This window comes from Miscanthus floridulus, chromosome 17 (assembly GCF_019320115.1).
Source record: "Miscanthus floridulus cultivar M001 chromosome 17, ASM1932011v1, whole genome shotgun sequence".
NCBI classification, from domain to species: domain Eukaryota; kingdom Viridiplantae; phylum Streptophyta; class Magnoliopsida; order Poales; family Poaceae; genus Miscanthus; species Miscanthus floridulus.
The window spans coordinates 68891547-68907002 of NC_089596.1; the positions used below are offsets into that span (position 1 = coordinate 68891547).

At 49.4% G+C, this 15456-nt stretch overlaps 1 protein-coding gene and 1 pseudogene across 1 annotated transcript; both read right to left on the minus strand.

Moving 5' to 3' along the window:
• Positions 1 to 1785: 1785 nt before the first annotated feature.
• Positions 1786 to 11864, minus strand: LOC136516711 (protein BONZAI 1-like; annotated as a pseudogene).
• LOC136515755 (protein BONZAI 3-like) lies at positions 11688 to 14965 on the minus strand. The gene is made up of 7 exons (XM_066509259.1): positions 14819 to 14965; positions 13637 to 13704; positions 12973 to 13075; positions 12481 to 12537; positions 12159 to 12329; positions 11935 to 12069; positions 11688 to 11699 (listed from the first exon to the last, which is right to left on the minus strand). Exons 1-7 carry the CDS (start codon positions 14963 to 14965, stop codon positions 11688 to 11690), a joined length of 693 nt encoding a protein of 230 aa, XP_066365356.1.
• Positions 14966 to 15456: the final 491 nt, after the last annotated feature.

Here is a 15456-nt window from a genome sequence, read left to right on the forward strand (position 1 = left end):
CGACACCGACGAGGACCCGGCGGTTGCACTCATGGCGATCTCGGGCTCTCGCTTCGACTTCATCAGCCGTTTACGCCAGGCCCAGGCAACCAACCCCGCCTTGGTGGCCATCCACGACGAGCTTCGCACGGGCACCCGCGCCGCCCCCTGGGGATTGGCCGACAGCATGGTCACCTACGGTGGACGCCTCTACATTCCGCAGTCATCGCCACTACTGCAAGAGATCCTGGCGGCCGTCCACGATGATGGGCACGAGGGTGTCCAGCGCACCTTGCACCGTCTCCGCCGCGACTTCCATTTTCCCAACATGAGTCGTTGTGTGCAGGACTTTGTGCGCCAGTGCGTCACTTGCTAGAGGTACAAGTCAGAGCATCTTCATCCAGCCGGGCTGCTACTGCCGCTGCCCATCCCCACAGTTGTCTGGGCCCACATTGGCCTCGATTTTGTGGAAGCGCTGCCCCGGGTGAATGGGAAGTCGGTGATCCTCTCCGTCGTCGACCGCTTCAGCAAGTACGGCCACTTCATACCCCTGGCGCACCCGTACACTGCTGAGACAGTAGCTCAGGCGTTCTTCACCGATATCGTGCGCCTCCATGGCCTGCCGCAGTCCATGGTGTCCGACCGTGACCCGGTGTTCACTTCGCTGTTCTGGCGCGAGCTGATGCGCCTCATGGGCACCAAGCTGCACATGACCTCCGCCTTCCACCCCTAGTCCGACGGCCAAACGGAGGCGGCCAACAGGGTCATTGTCATGTACTTACGCTGTTTTACAGGTGACCGACCCCGGCAGTGGCTGCGATGGCTTCCATGGGCTGAGTACGTGTACAACACGGCCTATCAGTCCTCGCTTCGGGAGACGCCGTTCCGCGTGGTGTACGGCCGCGACCCGCCCACCATCCGCTCATACGAGCCTGGTGAGACGCGAGTTGCGGCAGTGGCGCGCGACATGGAGGAGCGCGAGGCCTTCCTAGCTGATGTTCGCTACCGCTTGGAGCAAGCACAGGGTGTCCAGAAGCGCCACTACGACCAGCAGCATCGCCCGGTGCACTACCAGGTCGGCGATTGGGCGCTGCTGCGCCTTCGACAGCGCACCATGGCGTCCCTTCCTCAGGCGCAGACCGGCAAGCTGAAGCCGCGCTACATCGGGCCCTACCGCGTCTGCGAGATCATCAACGATGTGGCTGTGCGTCTGGAGCTTCCCCCGCAAGCTCGTATACATGATGTGTTTCATGTCGGTACCCTCAAGAAGTTCGCCGGCACCCCCCCCGGACGCTCCACCGGCTCTGCCACACATCCACCATGGTACAGTGGCTCCAGAACCCAGCAGGGTTGAGCATGCTCGCTTGGCGCGAGGCGTTCGTCAGCTGCTCGTCCATTGGCGCGGCGAACCTCCAGAGTCGGCCACATGGGAAGATGCTGAATCCTTCCACGAGCAGTTTCCAGACTTCCAGCTCGAGGACGAGCTGACTCTCGAGGGGGGGAGAGATGTCATGTGGGGCCGCACTTACGCACGTCAGCGGAGGGCCCGTGATGTCAGGCGGGCCGCAGCACGCGCTGAGGCAGCAGGCGCGGGTGATCAGGAGGAAGGTGCGGCTAAGGAAAGTGGCTGATTTGATTAGATGAGTGATTGGCCTAAAGTTTAGGGGATTCATCCCTAATTAGTTATTTCCTATTTTATTGTTACCAAGTGTGGCAGCCCACGGGCCTATATAAACTGTACTAGAGGTCATGATCAAGCAAGGAATAAAGTTATCCCTAATCTCTCTCTATTCTCTGTAAGCCTACGGTAAAGGGGTATAACCTCACCGGAGAAGACGGCCGACGGCTACGAGCTCCGTAGCCGCGGTCCAGCCAGTCAGGGGTTTGCTGCCCTTGACACTAACCAGAGAGAGACTGTATGAACAAGAGCACTAGGCTACCATGGGACGCTAGCGGAATCCACAGTTGAGGCAAAAGGACCAGCTCGTTCAGCGCGGCACATTTTCTTTTGGTCACTGCTGAGGAGGGTAAACCGGCGCTGACACAAGCCCCGGAGCCTGCTGCTGCTGTGGCTTGATCCCCCGAGTGCGCATGTACTGCAGGAACTGACCGGGCAGCTCCTCCAGAAGAGATTGCACGACGGAGATCTCCCCACCTGTGCACGAGGACAGAGAATCGTCAGCGATGAAATCATATTGGAGATGGAATCGTCAGCGATGAAATCATATTGGAGATGGTAACAGTTCTGTTTCTATAGTGTGACAGCTGGGGCTGGCATGATGCAGACTGCTGCTCACCTTGGACTTCCCTCATGGGGACAAACTGGACGATGTCGCATGTCGCGATCCTGCCAGTAGAGCTTTCCAGTCGCTTACCGTTGTCCGCGTCTAAGATCTGTCATGTACAATTGTTTAAGTGGAGCAGAAAGGGAACGACGTTGCAATCTAAGAGCCTTTGTTAAGTTTCAGACAAGAATAAAGTACATCATCATAATTTAAGTGGACAAACTTTCTGGCAGATGCAAGTGAAAGCATGCCTGCAGATTCATCGAATGCAGAGTACTACAGGTACAATTAAAAAAGTGCAAAGCTATGCTGCGATGAACTGCCAGACTTAACTATCAAGTGCTCAGATGGACAGGAACAACATGCAACAGCTCAGCTTCATTTAGCAAACATGGTGAGGTGTCAATTCCTTTGTGTATGGAAGAAATTCACTTACAGCATAGTGAAAATGCGCATAGTTCATTCGGGCTAGAGCTGGCAGGTAAATATTCAGACGACTACTTTCTACTCCATCCATTTCAAATTATAAGACATTTTGGCTTTTCTAGATACATTACTTTTACTATGTATCTAAACACAGTGTATATCTAACTGCACAACAAAAGCTAGTATGTATCTAGAAAAGTCAAAACGTCTTATAATTTGGAATGGATGGAGTATTTCTCAAGAGAGGGATTCCTGAGGTCAGCTCTTTACCTCCATTTGTTTGAAATCAGCGTTTCCAACGCCGACAATGAGAATCGACAATGGCAGGTCTGATGCCCTTACAATACAATCTTTTGTTTCTTGGATGTCAGTGAGAACTCCATCCTGCAGAAATGGTCAGATAAATGACATTTCGAACCAACAGAGGTTATGTGCAGAAATTTGACTGCGTACCGTGATAATGAGGACAAAATATTTATTGTTTGAATATTGAAGGGACTGGCTTGCAATTTCTGCAGCTTTGTTGATCACAGGCCCAAACATAGTCGGTCCAGCAAGGGAAACACTGTAAAGAGAAGAGGTGTATGCTGACATTATGCCTTCAACTCCAGCCACCTGTGTTCATAAATCAAACCTTAACATCAATGATGATCGGGAAATTTAAACACCATCATTAGGATATAATAAATAAAGATAGCATCAATATAAGCAATGTGAATGCTGCCAGTAGTATAGTTCATATGTTGCCCAGTTTGTCCGCATATTCAGCAAAATTGCAAGGGCCACACATGATTTGGCAATCCCATAACTGCGCCTAACAAACTTACTATATATAAATCTACATAATGTATACGATTATATGGTTGTGAAGGTAGAGAATAGAATATAACACAGAAATATATTCAGCGTGGTCAAAAGATATCTCAGCAGACATGAAACTCACCTCACAGTCATTTGTAGCTGTATTCAAGTTAAAACAATGTGATACATGACCCTGAGCCCTTGCTCCAAAACCCCATGCAGGAAATCGCCTATCAGTGTCATAAAACTGCAGAACTTTGCCAACCCCAAGTATTGCCTGGTGTTGAATCCAATTAGCAGGCTAATGTTGCCCAAAAAAAATCAGCAAAAAAACACAGATCCTAACCTGTTGATACGAATTAGGTCTGCCAGAGGGGTCAATGTAGTGCAAGGACTGTGCCACTGTGGTACACGTGTGTCTCCATTCGAAGCTGAAAAGACAGAAAAATCAGTCACATAATTTAAATATAGACAGAGTTACAGATATTATAACATCAGCTGACAAATCAAGCTAACCAGTAAAATCTACAGCCACCATGAAATTGAGCTCAAATCCACTGGAAATAAAGTCTAAGAAAGTATGCTGGACTGTTTCCTGCAACTTGTCCACAAACAATTGTCCTTTCATCTGACACCAGTTTAGACATAAGAAGAGAAGTTAGCTTAAGTGACTCTTTTCTTCAGTATATCCCATCATATAGGAAAAATTCAAACCTTTCTGTGTCCCTTGTGGCTGTAAAAATTTGCTCCAGACTTTGAGGTATATAGATTTTCAAGCTGAGCAATAGTTGTCTAGAAGGCCCTGTAATAAGACAATCAAGGGCATAACTCATCTTAGAATGGACAGCAAAAGATAAGAAATAATTCAATAGTCATTTACATACCCTATCAGTACATGGTCACCACTGGAATTAAAATCAAAACACTCAACTAGAAGTGGGTTATCCTGAAATATAGCACAAGAAAAGGGAAATCACAAGGTCAACAATGAGTTATGCATGTGCTAAGATCTGCCAACAGAAATACCATCGTATCTGTAAAATTTACTTACCTGTTATAGACGCCTTTGTAGGGCGTCAGTATAGGCGCAGGCCCAGGCCCAGCCATGGCTAAGGGGCTCGCTTGATTATGTTAGGAGAGGAAAGGGAGGATATTTAGGAAACCTTTAATTAGGAAATCTATTTGGTTTGTTAGGAGTGCACCTATTATATAAAGGGCACTTAGAGATTGTATGAGATCTTATCGAAGAAGGAATAAACCTCCCAAGGTGGGCGGGTTACCTTCGACGGTGGCTGCGAGAGCTTCTGCCGCTGCCGCCGGCGAACCTTCCGCTGCACCACTTCCTCGCTATCCCTTCCTCTTCAATTTAGTCTTCTTCTTCATTCACCCCTGCGATCTCCTCACCGTTCCCGTCCACGCCGTAACAATTTGGTATCAGAGACCTTCACGGGTGCATCGATCACCATGTCCGGCACCTACAATCCTGCGGCCATGGATGCCAAATTGGATCGCATCTTGGGTCAGCTCACCACCATCACCAATCGCCTCAACTCCCATGATCAGCGGATGGCGCGCATCGAGTCCGGCAAGGTCGATGCTGGCAAGGGCGCTGCCACGGAGGATGCTGCGGGTGGCGGGGATGACATCCGCGCCGGCAGAGACAACAACCGCGACGGCGGTGATGCACATGACGACGTGGATCCGAACCGCACCTGGGAGGAGTTCCGTGCGCGGACTCTGCGCGACCGCGAGCGTTTCGGTCGTCGCGTCGATCACGACTCTATGGCCGGCTATGGACGCGACTACGGGCGCGACGGGTGCGACTACGGCCGTGCCAGGGACTTCGAGCGCGGGCCCTACGCGCGTGACCGTGGCGGCTACGACCGTGAACGCGGTCGCGACTTCTGCGGCTTCGACCGGGACATAGGCGGCCGGGAGTTTGACCGCGGCTTCGACTGGGACAGGGGCGGCTGGGAGTTCGATCGCGGAGGCCGCGACTACCGATTCTTCGACCGCGGCGGCCGTCATCAAGGTAACGTCGAAGGCCGCCGGGAGCCTCATCGTCCACCCAAAATTCCGTTTCCCAGCTTCAATGGAGAGGCGGATCCGTTGAATTGGCTCAATAAGTGTGATAACTACTTCTGCGGGCATCGCGTGCCAGAGGACGAGAAGGTGTGGATGGCGTCGTTGCATCTGGATGGCATCACTGCTGAGTGGTACTATCAGATGGAGCGCGACTTTGGGATGGTCTCTTGGCCACACTTCGTCGAGTTCGTCAACCTTCGCTTCGGGCCACCCATCCGCACCAACTCTGTTGGCGAGATCAAGGCCTTGGTCCGCACGGGCACCGTGGAGGAGTACTCACGGCGCTTCCTCGCACTGCTCTCGCGCTGCGACAACCTCTCCACGTGGACGACCATTGATCTCTACACCGGTGGCTTGGGACAGTCGCTCGCTGCTGATGTGGAGATGCGGCACCCTGTCAATCTGCAGCAGGCCATGAGCTTAGCGCGGGCCTATGAACAGCGGCAAGAGCAGGCCTCCACAGTTAACAGCTCGGCACCAATGAAGTCATCCACTCGCCGCGCCTTGGCTTCGACCAGCGCTACGGGCTCTGCTGCTGGTCTGCAGGACGGCAAGCCTGAAGGGACTCGTTCTCGTTTTCGTCGTCTGACCCCGGCCGAGATGCAAGAGAAGAGGCAGAACGGGTAGTGCTACTTCTGCCCGGAACCGTATTCCAAGGATCACAAGTGTGCGGCGAAGGGCGTCTTCCTCATGGAGCTTGAGGAAGGCGAGCAGGACCCGCTCGGCGACGACATCTCTAACTTGGAGATCTCCCTGCACGCATTGACTGGCCTCGGCCATGCCATCTCTATGATGTTACAGGTGACGATCGCGGGTGTTCCACTCAAAGCATTGGTTGATACCGGCAGCACGCACACCTTCATCCATACGGAGGTGGCCGCTCGCCTGGGCTTGCCAGTCTCGTCACGTGATGGGCTGTCCGTGTTAGTCGCGAATGGTGATCGTGTCCGCAGCCCCGGCGTATGCCTTGCCACGGAGGTTCTCATCTACGAAGAACCCTTCTCCATCGACTGTGTCGCCCTCGACTTGGGCGGCTTTAACTTGGTTCTCGGTGTTCAGTGGCTGCGTTCTTTGGGACCCATCGTTTGGGATTTCGACGCCCTCTCGATGGCCTTTTGGTACCGAGGGCGTGCTCACAGGTGGACCGGGCTGGGCAGCAAGGCGTGGGCTGCTCATGCTATCGCCGATCCCCGAACTATATTGGAGGAGCTGCTGCTGTCCTATGCGGACATCTTCGAGGAGCCGCGCGGACTGCCTCCAAGTCGACGCCACGACCACCGTATTCACCTCGTCCCTGGTTCCCCACCGGTGGCTGTGCGGCCCTACCGCTACCCACAGCTCCTCAAGGACAAGATTGAGCGGCAGTGCGATGATATGTTGCAGCAAGGGATCATCCGGGAGTCGACTTCACCGTTCTCCTCCCCAGCGCTCCTCGTTCGCAAGCAAGATGGCAGTTGGCGCTTCTGCGTCGACTTTCGCGCTCTTAATGACAGCACCGTCAAGGACAAGTTTCCTATTCCAGTAGTTGATGAACTCCTTGACGAGTTGAAGGGTGCTCGTTTCTTCACCAAGATCGATCTTCGTAGCGGGTATCACCAGGTGCGCATGCACCCGGACGACATTGCCAAGACCGCGTTCCGGACGCATCGCGATCATTTCGAGTTCCTCGTCATGCCCTTCGGTCTCACCAACACGCCTGCCACCTTCCAAGCACTTATGAATGATATTTTGAAGTCATATATCCGACGTTTCGTGCTTGTATTTTTTTATGACATTTTGATCTTCAGTTCGACATGGGCAGAGCACTTGCAGCATGTGAGGACTGTGCTGCAGCAGATGCGCGTGCACCATCTCTTCGCCAAGCGTTCCAAATGTTTCTTTGGCGAACTCTCGGTCGGCTACCTGGGCCACATCATTTCGGCCGCGGGAGTTGCTATGGATCCGGCGAAGGTTGAGGCGGTGGAAGCTTGGCCGCGGCCGACGACAGCTCGCGCCCTCCACGGGTTTCTCGGCCTCACAGGATATTATCGAAAGTTCATCGCAGGCTATGGTGGTGTGGCTGCGCCCCTCACAACGCTTCTCAAGCATGAGGCATTTTCTTGGACACCGGCAGCAGAGGAGGCCTTCCTGGCGCTCAAGAGGGCGTTGACATCCACCCCTCTACTTCAATTGCCTGACTTCGACAAGCGCTTCATCGTTGACTGTGACGCGTCAGGGGCTGGTTTTGGTGCAGTCCTACATCAAGGAGATGGTGCGGTGTCCTTCTACAGCCGGGCTGTGGCGCCCCACCATGCCAAGCTTCCGGCCTATGAGCGGGAGTTGATTGGTCTCGTTAAGGCAGTTCGTCATTGGCGGCCTTATCTGTGGGGCCGTGCCTTTACTGTGAGGACGGATCATTGGAGCCTGAAGTTTATTCTCGACCAGCGCCTAACGACGATACCGCAGCACACTTGGGTCACCAAGTTATTCGGATATGATCTCTCAGTTGAGTACAGACCAGGGAAGCTGAACACGATGGCGGATGCCTTGTCACGCCGTGATATGGACTCCAGTACTGTGGCTGTGAAAGCTCTAGTTTGGTTTTGGTGAATTGATGAAACCCTAAGTGCTAACCTAGTTTATCAAGTGATCATGAGATAGGTAGCACACTTCAAGTGGAGAAGCCAATGAAGATCATAATATGACAATGGTGATGACATGGCGATGATCAAGGGCTTAAACTTGAAAAGAAGAAAGAAAAAAACAAAATACTCAAGGCAAAGGTATAATCCATAGGAGCTATTTTGTTTTAGTGATCAAGACACTTAGAGAGTGTGATCACATTTATGTTTGATAGCCGTACTATTAAGAGGGGTGAAACTCGTATCGGAATACGGTTATCAAAGTGCCACTAGATGCTCTAACTCATTGTATATGCATTTAGGATCTAGTGGAGTGCTAACACCCTTGAAAATGTTTGTGAAAATACGCTAACACATGTGCACAAGGTGATACACTTGGTGGTTGGCACATTTGATCAAGGGTGGTGAAGTTTGGGTGCAAGCGTAAGAAACTCCACCGGTGGAGTGTCCGCACGTAGAGTGCGGACAGTCCGACGGTGCCACCGGCGCCCTAGACAGAAAAGACGAAGGTCACTGTGAGTGACCGGACGCTGGACTCGGTTGGACCGGAGCGTCCGGTCAGTGGCAGCAGAGGACACGCGTTTCGGTCAAGTGACCGGACGCTGGATGCAAAAGCACCGGACGTTGACTGCCTGCGTCCGGTCGCGCTGACTTGGCGGTACAGTGGCTAAGGTTTACCACCGGACGCTGGGCTGTGTCCGGTCGAGGTGGACCGGACGCGTCCGATCGAGGAAAACCGGTTTTAGACCCTTACTGTACTCGACCGGACGCTGAGGCTCCAGCGTCCGGTCAGTTTTGCCGGAGCGTCCGGTTAGCTTAGTAGCCGTTGAAATCTGACGAACAGCGTTTGAAGTCAGTGACACATGGCGTCCATCAGTGGACTGGACGCTGAGTCCAGGGTCCGGTCAGTTGGATCGGTGCGTCCGGTCAGAGCGCAGTGTGCCCAGTGAAGGGGTACAACGACTCTATCTCATGGGGGCTTCTATTTAAGCCTCATGGCCGGCTATGGCTCACATCTTTGGCCATTTTCATTGACATAGCAACCTTGTGAGCCTAGCCAAAGTCCTCACACTCATCTCCATCATTGATTCATCATCATAGTGAGATTGTGAGTGATCCAAGTGCATTGCTTGAGTGATTGCATCTAGAGGCACTTGGTGTTCGTGTTTCGCTGCGGATTTCGCTTGTTACTCTTGGTGGTTGCCGCCACCTAGACGGCTTGGAGCAGCAAGGATCGTTGAGCGGAGGTGGTGATTGTCTCCGGCTCCGATCGTGGTGATTGTGAGAGGTTCTTGACCTTTCCCCGGCGGAGCGCCAAAAGGTACTCTAGTGGATTGCTCGTGGCTTGTGTGATCCTCATCTTGTATTGGTTGTGCGGCACCCTATTGAGGGTTTGGCGTGTGAAGCCAATTAGCGCGTGAACCTCCAAGTGAGTGAATCGCCATAACGAGGACTAGCTTGCCGGCAAGCAAGTGAACCTCGGTAAAAATCATTGTGTTCATCATTGATTCCGAGGTGATTGATCTTCATTGTTATTCATCTTCGTGATTGATTGGTTCTTTCATCTACACGGCGGTATAACCCTCTTGATCACTCTCTTTACTTTATCGCAAACTAGTTGACAAGCTCTTTAGTGTAGCTAGTTGTGAGAGCTTGCATGCTTGGTTGGTGTGGCTCTTTAGTTAGCCTTTGAGAGCACACTAACATAGGGTAGTGTCATAGCTCTTGTGTGAATCGACACTATCTAAACTAGAATTGTGGTAAGTGGCTTGTATTTTGAGTAGGCTAGCGCAACACTTGCTTCGCCTCATAATTGTCTAACCATTTTGTTAAGTGTTGTTGTAGAAATTTTTATTAGGCTATTCACCCTCCCTCTAGCCATTAGGACCTTTCAGGCTGCATGTGCACTCTCCGGGCCTTCGTTCGCCATCTGTGATGTCCTGCGCGCTGAGATTCAGCGAGACTCTCAGGCCCAGGAACTCCAGGCGCAGATCATTGCTGGCACCGCACCTGACGGCTGGGCGATGGTGGACGGTCTGTTGTTGTACCAAGGACGTCCCTTCGTTCCTGATGAATCGCCGCTCTGGCCGCAGCTATTGCGTGAAGCTCACACTGCCGGTCATGAAGGCTCGCAGAAGACACTCCACAGGCTGCGTGCATCCTTCTACAACCGACGCGCGCATAGGCTGGTTCGAGACTTTGTCAAAGGCTGCGCAGTTTGTCAGCGTAGTAAAACCGAACACTTGCATCCTGCTGGTCTTCTTCAGCCACTTCCTGTTCCTGAACATGTGTGGAGTGACATCGCCATGGACTTTGTTGAAGGCTTTCCACGTGTGGGCGGCAAGTCCGTGATTCTTACTGTGGTTGATCGCTTCTCCAAGATGGCGCATTTCATCGCCCTAAGTCACCCCTACTCAGCTAGCTCCGTCGCTCGTGCCTTCTTTGACAACATTGTACGGCTGCATGGATTTCCATGTTCTATTGTGAGTGATCGGGATACTGTTTTCACTAGCAATTTTTGGGAGGAGCTTTTCAAGATGGCTGGTGCGACCTTACTACGCAGCTCCGCATTTCATCCACAGACAAATGGGCAATCTGAGGTCACTAATCGTATCATAGTTATGTACCTGCGTTGTTTAGCGGGGGATCAACCTCGTTCTTGGTTGTAGTGGCTTCCTTGGGCGGAATTCTGTTATAATACTTCCTACCAGTCTGCCCTGCGTGCTACACCGTTTGAGGTGGTGTATGGCCGGTCTCCACCGTCGATGGTTTCCTATCTTCCTGGGTCGGCTCGGGTGGCTGCTGTCGATCGCCAACTTCGTGACCGTGATGAGTTCCTCCTGGACATTCGTGATCGTTTGGTATTGGCTCAGGACACTATGAGAGAGATCCATGACAAGAAGCGTCGGTTTGTGCAGTTTGCTGTAGGTGATTGGGTGCTGCTCCGTCTTCATCACCGCACAGCTGTTGGTATTACTCAGGCGGCCTCCTCCAAGCTAGGGCCGTGGTTCTTTGGACCCTATCAGATTGTTGAGTGCTTGGGCGCCGTGGCTTATCGTCTGCGTCTTCCGCCGAAGGCTCGTATCCATGATGTCTTTCATGTGGTGCTGCTGAAAAAGTATGAAGGGGACCCTCCAGAAGCCATTGTTCCTCTTCCATCCACGCTTCATGGGCGTATTCCTACTCCGGCTGCAATGGTGCGTGTTCGCTTGAACCAGGGTCGCTGGCAACTCCTTGTTCATTGGGAAGGGCGAACGGCGGCTGATTCTACTTGGGAAGATATTGATGACTTCAAGGAGCGCTATCCAGCATTCCAGCTCGCGGACGAGCTGTTTGTTGGGGAGGAGGGAAGTGTTATAGACGCCTTTGTAGGGCGTCAGTATAGGCGCAAGCCCAGGCCCAGCCGTGGCTAAGGGGCTCGCCTAATTATGTTAGGAGAGGAAAGGGAGGATATTTAGGAAATCTTTAATTAGGAAATCTATTTGGTTTGTTAGGAGTGCACCTATTATATAAAGGGCACTTAGAGATTGTATGAGATCTTATCGAAGAAGGAATAAACCTCCCAAGGTGGGCGGGTTACCTTCGATAGTGGCTGTGAGCGCTTCTGCCGCTGCCGCCGGCGAACCTTCCGCTGCACCACTTCCTTGCTATCCCTTGCGCTCCAATTCTCAATCCAGTCTTCTTCTTCATTCACCCCTGCGATCTCCTCACCGTTCCCGTCCACGCCGTAACATTACCTTGCTTCCATACTGCTGTGATGTTAAAGTGATTGGCCTCCAAACAGGGTTCAAGTTGTCAGGTACTACTTCCGTTTTGCAGATAGGTATGGGACCAGCAGTCTCTACCACTTTAGATATTCTTAAGAAGGGATCCTGTGTAATTAATATCAAGTAACACTTATGAGAATTATAATTATCAGCTTATAACATTAATCTAGCGAAGGAAGTTTATTTATCCATACACTTTTGGAGAACACATCTTTGTTTTCCAAGTTCACGCAATGCAGAGTCATCTCAACTGCCATTCTAGAGGAGTCACTTTCCTCAGCGTGTACTGTGATTGTTCCATGAAGTCCATGTCCACAATCACTCCGAAGATTCAACGTCAGGCTGTGGTTAAATTTTGTTACAATCTGCGAAAGGAAAATAAAACAAATCAGGCAATGCATTCTTCCTTCACTGTTAAAATTTGCAAATATTTTGACAAGTTTGTGTAATACAGAAAATGCCAAAACAAATATTCACGATATTTGCAATCATCAATCTAATCGATGTTGTAACAACCTCTGATAAGTTGCAGCACGCTTCCCCCAGAAAATCTTGCTGAGACAAATTCAACATCTGCATATTTTGTAAGTTGTATAGAAAATTAATGACTATAAATCAAAGCAAATCTATAGTTCTGATATGAGCCAGGAATTATTTCCCGTTGTTACATGATGATTTTTTTTTTCAAAAATTAATGCATACAGTTGAGGTAAAATGGAACTTTTATTCTAAGCTATTTTGTATTTGCTATTTTTTTTCCCTACAAACAGAACTTGAGAGAATTGTGCTGCCAGCTAATCACCATCTCCTTTGAAGCAAATCTTTACTGCCGTGTGCAATACATAGAATAAATGGTTAAAAGATATACATTGGCAAATGTAGCCATACACAGAATACTGTAATCAAATAAGAAAGGATTGTAGGCTGATTGAAACCAATATGTCGTCATCAAGTAATGAATTTGAGAAGAGGCACAGAAAAAATGAATTAAGGGTACAATATTAATACCTTCACTGGGGTGTTGTGGTACTTTGTGTCAACATCATATATCCTGAATCTACCATGAGTTGAAAAACAGTAGCAGTTAGTAGGAGTTTTCTGCAAGTCATATCTACATTTCCATCATAAGATACTTACATGAGTGGTTGCACAATCTCAAATTGGTAAGACATTGTAACCTTTGTGATCCATGAGGGCTCCAATGAATTTAAAATCACTTCAGTACGACCAATCTCCTCTAGTTTTCCTTTTATGTTAGTGTAGACCACTAGCATAGGATCACTCTAGAGCAAACATACAATATATCACCTTTAGAAGAAAAAAGTAGAGAAGCAAAGTAACTCAAGCAAACTTAAGCAATCTATGTCCAGTTTCAGTAATTATACACTGTGATATATTAATCTTATGTAAGGCGTAAGATAAGTGAACGTTGTTGGTAAAATACAGGCACACCAATATGAAATTAATATTACAAGGACCATTTTAAACAGTATTAACTTATAGTCTGCTCATTTTTCACAGCACAACCAATCATTTGTAGCTAAGAATATTCAACAACACAAAAGTCAGAGACAACCATTCCAAGGCTTGATGTAACTTAATTTTTTTTTTTGAAGTAATGGTATTATGTACTACTACTACTACCATGATGGAAATATTAAGATTAAAGTACTTGAGAATGCTAGGTTTCACCTTTGAAAAGGCATCTAAATTCCGCAACTTCGATGCTGAAAATGACAGCTGCAATTAGAGGAATAAAATAACTTATCAGGCAGCTGTGCCAGGTAGGCCTAACTGGTGACACAGAATCATAGGTTAGTACACCATCTTTCTAAGGCAATTAAGATCACTAAGAAACACTTAAATCCAACCACCCCACAAATCATAAAAAGCTGTAAGTTATATTGTATCCAAATATCATGGAGAAGCTGGGATGTGGTAACAAGATTTGCATGATGAATGTAGAATCAAGAAAGGTAATGCATGAGACCAGATATCTTCATGTGAGTGGAAAATAGCAAAGTAAATTGTTTGGGACATTTTAGATTGTTTATAAGAGAAAAAGAAACCATAACAAAATTAAAATGATAGTGGTTGTGTGTGTCATAAAACAAAAGACCTTCTCCTCCCCCCACCCAGCTTCTCCAGCACCCACTCCACTTAAAATGTATTTGACCTCGCCTAATCCCCTTGCAGAAAAATGCCTCCAGTATTTTTTAGATTACGGAATAAAAGCATTCCAGCCTATGCCTCCAGTATGAAAGTTTACAAAATCGTTACACTTGTTTCAGACACAATGTGATGTCAATCAACGTGAGGAACCAAAATTGTAGACTTAATGTGCACTATCGCAGTTCATAATATAATCATATGCATTTTCGCAGTCCGCCTATCCATGCCAAGGTATAGCTGGATCAAAAACGTAAGACGCATTAATTGAGGCACACGCAACTGCAGTACAGCGAGATCAATTTCTTCATATTTGGAGTACAGAGCATTTCCCAGAACAAAGTTAGAACAAAATGGCCATACGAAAACGCGTGGCCCGCTTGAGTCCGAGCAGTTTTGGTGAAAGCCTACTAAAAGTGAGCACCGAAAAAACTGAATGGGGACACATTAACAAACCCCAAACCCCACCTCACACAGAAGTTAAACCAACGCATTTGCGAAGGAACGAAGCAGTAGATTTCTGAAATCATGAGACCACAGTTTGAGAGGGGAACCTGATTCCAAATCCCAAAATTAATTTCGAAACGAGGCGCAACCGCACAGCCACCAAAATCCCAATCCCTCCCAAACCCAAAAACCCTATTCACCACACTTAAACCGCAATCCGGATCGCGCGTTTGTTTACCTCGATGGGCGTGTAGAGAGGCCGCGGAGGCCGCGCGTCTGGAAGAAATAGTCGACCGGGTCGTTCGGCCCGCCCTGCTGCGCCGCCGCCGCCGACGGCCTCCATGCCGCCGTGCACGTCGCCGTCCAAGGAGAAGCACCCTCCCATCCCGATCGATCGATCTCCTCCAACGTTTCCACTTACGAATTGATTTAAGGCTAATGCAACGGCACAAAGCGATATTATATGAACTGAACAGCCAGGAGTACTTGAATTTGACCTGCAGTGTTGCGGATATATTTATAGGTGAGAAAAACCAACCAACAGAGTTCGCCTCCAGACGTTTTTTCTTCTTCCTTTTCGGCTTTTGTGATCTCACTCAGACGAAGAGGCCTTTACACTTGTGCCATTAAAAAAAAGTTTGAAATTATATATAGGTCATTAAAAAAGTTAGCCGTACACATATTACCGTTCTGAACTTCTTTGCTCTCCAAGCTATTCCGTCCACTTTTCTACTTAACGGTGTCAAACAGACAGGTGAAATAACCATTTTACCCTACGGTGGGGTCCGTTTGTCAGCCACGTGCTCGGGCGAGGTGCAGGTGCTCCTCCCGCGCCGCCGCGGCCAAGAAGAAGGAGATGGCGGGGGAGCAGCAGCA

Bases quoted from the DNA above. Each gene is read 5' to 3' on its own strand.
- LOC136515755 (XM_066509259.1), bottom strand. From the start codon at position 14,965: ATGGGAGGGTGCTTCTCCTTGGACGGCGACGTGCACGGCGGCATGGAG. The intron at 12,330-12,480 runs GTTGTTACAACA...TTCCTTTCGCAG, and splicing joins CGTGCTGCAACTTATCAGAG to ATTGTAACAAAATTTAACCA. The intron at 12,070-12,158 runs GTATGGATAAAT...TTAATTACACAG, and splicing joins AAGATGTGTTCTCCAAAAGT to GATCCCTTCTTAAGAATATC.